This window comes from Papaver somniferum, chromosome 5 (genome assembly GCF_003573695.1).
Source record: "Papaver somniferum cultivar HN1 chromosome 5, ASM357369v1, whole genome shotgun sequence".
Taxonomy (NCBI): Eukaryota; Viridiplantae; Streptophyta; class Magnoliopsida; order Ranunculales; family Papaveraceae; genus Papaver; species Papaver somniferum.
The window spans coordinates 86,604,786-86,613,394 of record NC_039362.1 but is presented as its reverse complement, the minus strand read 5'-3'; the positions used below and the strand labels follow the sequence as shown (position 1 = coordinate 86,613,394).

General features: G+C 35.1%; 1 protein-coding gene across 1 annotated transcript; it reads right to left on the bottom strand.

Moving 5' to 3' along the window:
• Positions 1-2,821: 2,821 nt before the first annotated feature.
• LOC113279259 (major latex protein 146-like) lies at positions 2,822-8,385 on the bottom strand. Its single transcript, XM_026527960.1, has 2 exons — positions 8,188-8,385; positions 2,822-3,084 (listed from the first exon to the last, which is right to left on the bottom strand). Exons 1-2 carry the CDS (start codon positions 8,372-8,374, stop codon positions 2,822-2,824), a joined length of 450 nt encoding a protein of 149 aa, XP_026383745.1. The 5' UTR covers positions 8,375-8,385.
• Between the last annotated feature and the right edge of the window lie 224 nt (positions 8,386-8,609).

Genomic DNA, 8,609 nt, shown 5'->3' with positions numbered 1-8,609 from the left:
TTTCTTCATCATTACTAGAGTTCTTCATTATCACTATAAAGTTTCATTTTTGCTAAGAAAATCCAAACCCTAGTTTTTTCCTTTTTCCCTCTATTTCTTCTTTCCCTCTAAATCTTAGAAGAGGAAGTAAATTTCTACTCTAATTCTAGCACTATAATCAAACTCAAACACTAATTAATTTAACTAATATACTAACTTAATTAATGATTACTAATGAATAAGGACATACTAACCATTAACATAAATAAGTGGATAAGCGGCTTCTAGAGATTACTTCTTAATGATCCTTTTTGGTTTTTAGTACTAGGCTCCAAATAGCCACACTAGGCCCCCAACTAGCTAGGGAATAAAACCTGGTTAAATACTTTCGTCGGCTTTTTAAATGACCAGATGCGACAATTTTTTATGAATTAAATTACCTAGCCGGTTGTTCATTTCTACAACATGATTTAGAATCCTATTATTGGGGTTGTAGGGGGTTGGGTCTTAGGGGGCTTAAAATACTAATTGCAATCAAAACGTGATAGGGGGAGACCTAATCTATGTAAACTATCAAAAATACCCTTACCCTTAAATAAATCAAAATCTAACCTTTTTAATCAATTATCTTCTCCTCTTGTTAATCATATATCATCGTGATGAAGATGATGATAATCATATAAAGAACTTAAATCTATTATTCTTCTTCATCTTTTCTTCTTCTCCATCGCATCACGATGTCATAAAAAGAAAAAAATTAAGAAAACTCATTATTTATCTTTGCTTTTGATTGCCAAAAAGTTTCGATTCGATTAAATTAGAATTAAAATAAATAAATTTCGGAAACCGTTTATGGTTGGGAGTTTTAATTTCCCAACCGTAAATCATACTTTATGTATTAGAAAATAGGATTTCCTGGTCGTAATTTGGTTTACGGTTTGGACAATTAAAACTCACAGCCGTAAAATGTTGTTTACGGTTAGGAAATCCTAACCGTAAGCGGTTCTGATAATCACAAAAATAAAAAATAAACAGAAGGTTGGGTTTCAGTTAAGATTTCTTAACCGTAAATCAGAAATACGGTAGGAAAAATTAAAATTCCCAGTCGTAGAAGTCGTTTGTGGTTAGAATTTCCTAACAGTAAGTTGACGAAAAGTTTTAGAATAAAAATATTTGCGATTTAATTTTATATTCGATCACTAGCTTATTTATACTCGGTTTTAGAATGAGTGGTACTTTATACTCGATTTTAGAATTTAATACTCGATTTCAAAAAAGAATATAAGTTCATACTCGATTTCAAAATGAGTATAACTTTATACTCGATTTCAGAAAGAGTATAAGTTCATACTTAGTTTAAGACTGAGTATAAAGTGATACTAATTCAGTATATGTTCAATCTAACCCTCATAATAAGTAGTCTTGATAATCACTGAAGAAAGAAAAATAGAGGTCTGCTTTCGGCTAAATTTTTCCAGCCGTGGTAGTGCATTCGTTCGGGTTTCCCTGCTGGAATTATTAGTTACGGCTAGGAAAAACTAGCCGCAACTTGTTTTGATAATAAGAAAAAAACACGGGTTGAGTACGGACAGATATTCCAAGCCGTAACATGACCCTCGGCTGGGAAAATGCTAGGAAAACCTCGCCGTAATTTGAACCTAGCTGTGATGCAGACAAAGGTAATTCTGGAAGAGCTTACGGCCAGAAGTTCTTCATTTCCCGGCCGTAAATTGTTGTTTACGATTTGGAATTCTTCTATTCCTAACCGTAAACACTATTCACGGTTAGGTCGGGTACTACATCCCAGCCGTAATTTTTGAAAAATCCAGGTTTTGATCCTGATTTTGAAGGATTTAAATCAACAAAATTGTGATTGGAAGAGGTTTACAAGGCTTTTCTGACTATTTTCATGATGTTTTTCATCAGTTTCTTCCAAAGTTTTCAAAAAAAGTTCATTAAAATCATCCTTCTCCTTCTTCTAAATCAAAAGAAAAAGAATTGATTTCAAAAAAATCTAGTCGGATGATTAGTTTAGTTAACCATTCACTAATCATAATTACTTTAGTTGATTATAATTAACACTAATTAAAATCGAGGGCAAATTAGGTATCATATAAAATAGTATGATAAGGGGTTATAGGAATTACTACTTCATGACTCTATAAGCCCCCAAATTCTCAATTTTTTTAAAGCCCCAATAATAAGATTCATGATTTATTTATTTGTTTATTCATTTTTTTTTTGAAGCAATCTAAATCTTGATGGACTAGCTTGATCTGTTTTGTTGATGTTTGTACATATGGCATGAAATTTTTTTTTATTATAATTAACTTCTATCGGCTATAAGTAATTTCAAATTTTTCAATCCAATACAATCCTCCACTACTCTCTTCGTACCTATTTTATAGGTGAAATATTGTTTTTTCCTTGTACCATTAGATAGACGGAATGACAATTCCAAAATGAGTTTTAAGTATTTTATCCTTATTTATGTTGTTTGGTTATCCTCATAATTAGGTTTATGTCTCTAACATAGGAAATATAACAAATGGCAAAACATTAAAAAAACATGAATATTTGTGAAATCAAAATATATTTCTTAATCTAGAAAAATTGGTTCCTTCGCCTATATATGTGGTACGGAGGGAGTATAAAGGATCGACATGCAAGCAACCACAATACAAGCATACACCCATATAGCTATCTGAAACTTTCCCTGAAATAGTCATAAGTACATACGCTTAATAAATTAAGCAAATAAGTTGCCTTTTATTATATTTATTTATGGTGGAGTACGTAGTTGGGGTTTCTTAGTAATTAATGGTTCTACATATGGTACTGTTCAGCAGAGCTGAGAACTCAGTTCATTAGTGACCAATTGGATGGCGTCAATATAAGCAGTTGGATCAGGGATATCATCGTTAACCTTCTCAAACTCCAGAGACCATTTTACCAAGCTTCCATTTCCAGTAGCATGCTGTTTTGGAACCACATCAATTTTAACATTAAAAACTTTATAATAGTTCATGATTCCTCCTTGGGTAATCTCATAAACCAGTGACCTCTTTTCCTTGTTGAATGTTGTTAATCTGTCCTTCGATATCACTAATGGCAACTGCAAGATGAAACTTAGCTCATATAAAGACTACTCTCTTTATTGATGTTTAGAAAATCTCTCAAAACTAAACATAAGCTCTAATCTTGCTCATATGATCAACCACAACTTTGGTGATCATATATATATAAAACTATGAGTTCCTTTTTCCTAATCCTATTACCTTATTACATGTTTTCCTTTTCTTAGAACTTAGCTAGCTCCTAATTCTTAGAACTTCATGTATTTCCTATTCTTATCCTAACCAACTTGTTAGTGATTTCTATATGGAAGATTAACCAACATTCTCCCCGTTAAGCTTCAACCTTACCCGTGACATATCTTGTACTCCAATCAGTTGTCTCATTTCTTCAAACTTGATCCGAGCTAATGCCTTTGTCAATATATCTGCTTTCTGCTCAGTTCCTGGTATGTGTTCAACGTTAATGACCTCCTTCTCGATGCATTCTCGTATGAAATGATACCTTTTGTGAATGTGTTTCGTCTTCCCATGAAACACTGGATTTTTAGTGAGTGCAATTACAGACTTATTATCAATCTTGATGAGAACTTTTTCAGGTTCTCTTCCTTTGATTTCACTCAACAGTTCTTGAAGCCATATTGATTGTTTATCTGCTTCTGTTGCAGCCATAAACTCAGCTTCACAGGATGAGAGGGCTACATTGTCTTTCTTCTGTGAACACCATGTAATAGGTGCTTCTCCTAGATAAAATATATGACCAGTTGTACTTTTTCCATCATCTTGGTCAATATTATGACTGCTGTCACTATACCCAACAATTCCTTTTGATCCTCCTCGACCATACTTCAATCCATAGTTGATTGTTCCTCTTAGATATCTCAATATCTGCTTTATTACATCACCATGAGACTTGCGTGGATTCTGCATATAACGACTTGCTACTCCCACAGAGAAATCCAAGTCTTGTCTTGTGTGTAACAAGTATCTAAGGCATCCAACATTTCTTTTATAACTCGTTGGATCAATCTCAGCTTCTTCTTGTGCCTTTGAAACTTTAAGTCCAAACTCCATTGGCATCTTAGTTGGATTACAAGTTTCAAGTCCTGCTTCTTTCAGAATTCTCCTTGCATAAGCTTCTTGTTTAATCTGAATCCCATCTACTCCTTGATGGACTTCTATGCCAAGGTAATAAGTGAGTTTTCCGAGGTCTGACATCTCAAACTTTGATGACATTTCTCTCTTGAACTCATTGATCACCTTAAGAGAGTTGCCAGTCAAAAATAGATCATCTACATAGACTGCAATCACAAGAAGTGTTCCCTTTTCTTCTCTTCTGTATACTGATGTTTCTTTAGAGCACTTAACAAATCTGATTTCTCTTAAGATTTGATCTAACTTTGTATTCCAGGCTCGAGGAGCTTGTCTTAGACCATATAGATCTTTTGATAACTTATAAACCTTATGCTCTTGTCCTTTTACTTCAAAACCTTCTGGTTGTTCAACATACACATCTTCTCGCAATTCACCATGTAAGAATGCTGTCTTAACGTCTAAGTGGTGAATTTCCCATGAGTTTGATGCTGCTTATGCTATTAAGAGACGAATTGTATCTAGTCTAGCAACTGGTGCGAAAACTTCATCAAAGTCTATGCCTGATTCTTGAACGTATCCCTTAGCTACAAGTCTTGCCTTATATTTGTTGACAGTACCATCAGCATTCCGTTTTATTTTGAAGATCCACTTAAAACCAATCACTTTTACCCCACCTGGCTTATCAACTAGAAACCAAGTCTTGTTTCTGTTGATTGAAATAATTTCTTCTCTACATGCTTGTGTCCATTTAGTCGAGACCTTTGCTTCCTGAAAATTCCTTGGTTCATCATTAACAGAAAGTAGCATAATCTCACATTCTTCTGCAGCTTGAAGAACATAATCCTCCAGATACTGTGGCTTTTATATCTGTCTTGTTGATTTTCGCAGTGGAATGGGTTGAGTTATTTCATCGATTTCTTCTTCTTCTTCTTCTTCTTCTTCGTTATTCTCAGTGGTTTCATTATTCTCTTCTTCTTCTTGATTAACATCATTGTTTCCATTGGTATTGATGATTATGGGTCCTTCGCCTTCATCAATTACTTGACCCCATCTCATGTGAAACATTCTTGGATCCCTACTTGGTCCATCATTAGTTTCTTTCCAGTTCCAGTTTTCTTTTTCTTCGAATACCACATCTCGACTCACTATCACTCTTTTCGTTATTGGATTGAATAATCTGTAAGCTTTGGATCCAGGCTCAATTCCTAGATTCACAAGAGTCTGAGATCGATCATCCAGTTTCTTAAGAGTTGCAGAATCAACTTTTGTGTATGCTTTGCAACCAAACACTCTTAAATGATCTATGTTTGGTTTTCTCTTTCGCAAGCTTTCATATGGAGTCATGTCTTTCAGAGCTTTCGTAGGTATCCTGTTTATTAGGTATGTAGAGTGTCGTACAACTTCTCCCCATAGATAATTAGGTACCTGCATAGACTTTAAAGAACTTCTTGTCCTCTCCATTAGAGTCCTGTTTCTCCTCTCCACCACTCCGTTTTGTTGTGGTGTATATGGTGTTGTGAGTTTCCTTTTGATTCCATTTGACTCACAGAACTTGTTGAACTCTAAGGAAGTGAACTCTCCTCCTCTATCAGTTTAAGCATTTTGACCTCCTCTTTTAACTCCTTTTCTATCATATTTCTGAAAGCTTTGAATCTGTCAAATGCTTCACTCTTTTCTTTCATAAGAATAGACCACATATATCTTGAGAAGTCATCTATAATAACAAATATGTATTTGTTATTTGCAAGGGTTTGTGGTGTAATAGGACCACATAAATCAGCATGAAGAAGCTCTAATGGCTTTGAGGCTCTGAATGTTGTTGCTTTTGGGAAACCTTGACGAGTTTGTTTCCCAACTAAACATGATTCACAGATTTTTGCTTCATCTTTTATCTGTGGTAGTCCTCGAACCATCTTGTTCTGAGACATTGCCTTTAAGGTTCTGAAACTTATGTGTCCTAACCTTGCGTGCCACTTCCATGTCTGATCTTCCAGTCTCATATTCAGACACAATGGCCTTCCAATCATGAGACTTATCTTGTAGAGTCTATTATGTGAGCGTGAGACTCTAACTAAAAGTCTTCCACTTGGGTCATGAACTGTTAGATAATCTTGTCGCATTCTAACATCACATCCAACTTATGTAGCTTGTCCTAAACTTAGAATGTTGCTTTGTAAGTTTGGGATGAAGTAGATGTTTGTGACAAGCTTCTGTTCTCCGGTCTTGCTCTGAAATAGAATTGATCCTTTCCCTTCAATTTCTACAGAAGATCCATCCCCAAACTTCACTTGTCCTTTGATTTTCTCATTGAGTTCAGAAAAGTAGTGTCTCTTACCAGTCATGTGATTGTTGGCTCCATTATCTAAATACCAGATTCCTTCTTCTCCATCCTTTGATTCGTAGTTCTTTGGTATTAGTTTCCCTTCGTTTAAGAATACAACTTCGTGCATGAAAAGAGCTGTATCTGCTTCCCTTGTTTCATTCTTGTTTGTTTCTTCCATCTTTTGTATTCTTTCAGGGCATACAGAGGAGAAGTGTCCTGGTTTATCACATCTGTAACAAATAATGTTTGATCTATCCTTCTTTTCTTTCCCTTGGTTTTGATCATTCTGACTTGTTGTTCTATCTTGTGAGTTAAAGCTTCCTCCCCTTCCTCGGCCTCTGTTTCCTCTACCACCTCTTCCACGACCTCTTCCTCTTGTCGCAGAGTTTTGTTGGTAAGAGTTTGTGTACAAGAGTTTTCCTTGAGTTTCTCCATTGTTTTCTTCATCAAGGATTCTTTCTTCATATGCTTTCAATCTTCCAATTATATCTTCATAGCTAGTCTTCTTTAAATCTAAGACTTGTTCGAGAGAAGCTATGATATGAGTATACTTGGATCTTGGTAAACTATTGAGAAACTTCTTTACCAGTTTATCTTCATCAATGGATTGTCCAAGTGACGCACCTTTTGAGGCTATCTCTGATAGCTTTCCTGCAAAGCTATCAATAGTATCAGTGTCTTTCATCTTCACTCTTTCAAATTCAGACATTAAGGTTTGCAGACGGGCTTCTTTAACTCGATCAGCTCCGAGATTACGTGCCTTTATTGCATCCAAAATTTTCTTTGAAGTTTCCTGTTCACCAACTTGTAGAACAAGACATTCTGGTATTGCTTGAAAGAGTAATCCAATGGCAACATTGTTTTTGTCTGGGTCCAATGTACTAGGATCAATTGTTTCCCAAACTTTGTAGATTTTCATCAGTACCTTCATTCTCATGGCCCATACTGTGTAGTTTGTGGCGTTGAGGATTGGAACTTGTATTGATGGTGGCGTCAACTGTTTTGCACCCACAATGGTGGTTTCGCTTTCCATGGCTCAGAAACAAGCTCTGATACCAATTAATGGCAACTGCAAGATGAAACTTAGCTTATATAAAGACTACTCTCTTTATTGATGTTTAGAAAATCTCTCAAAACTAAACACAAGCTCTAATCTTGCTCATATGATCAACCACAACTTTGATCATATATATATAGAACTATGAATTCCTTTTTCCTAGTCCTATTACCTTATTACATGTCTTTCCTTTTCTTAGAACTTAGCTAGCTCCTAATTCTTAGAACTTCATGTATTTCCTATTCTTATCCTAACCAACTTGTTAGTGATTTCTATATTGAAGATTAACTAACAATCACTTCTGGTCCCTCTGTATTGATTCACCATCTCGTTAATTGATCAACGTATACCAAAAGTAATCAAGAGTAGAATGAAATAATAACCGTAGAAGATAAGTGTGACGTTATTTTTCGCAAAAAAAAAAATTATGAACATAGTTCTACATAAAATGAGGGATATCCGGTGGCGACATGCAAGTTTTTCAAAGTTTAGGTTCAAATACCAAAGGCTTGCCAATTAATGACATTCAGAGCCGAAAGTTAAGGCTGTCCCAAAATGATTTCAACGGGAATAAAAGAAGAGGGAATTTCCTCAAGTACGTGTAGCATAATTTATGAACAGTAGTTCCATCAATTTAAGTAATATAAAGCTCTACGAACCAATGGCATATTTCCAAAGCCTGGTAGAGCCAATGCTAGTTCCATCTCCTTCAGTGATTTCGACACTTTTGAACGTACTGGGAACAAACTTAGGTAGTTGAGTTACATTGTTACTGAACATGCCAAAGTACTTATCCGCACTGCATTTTATTTCAGCTTCAAATCCAAGCTTATGAAGTTGAGCCATTTCTATGTATATCAACTAATTTCACTCTTATAATTTTGTACGGGGTATCACACCTATCTATCAGTTTATATAGAGAGACCGGGAGACTTCAAGTTGCATAAATAAAGCTCAAGTGGGTCTTGTGTATTCTGATTCCTGATTAAATTATTGAAGATTGAAAATTCGATTCACTCATCCTTTTGCTTGTACTTTGGCCGGGGCGCATTTTAGAGGGAAATTGAAAAATATTCCAACT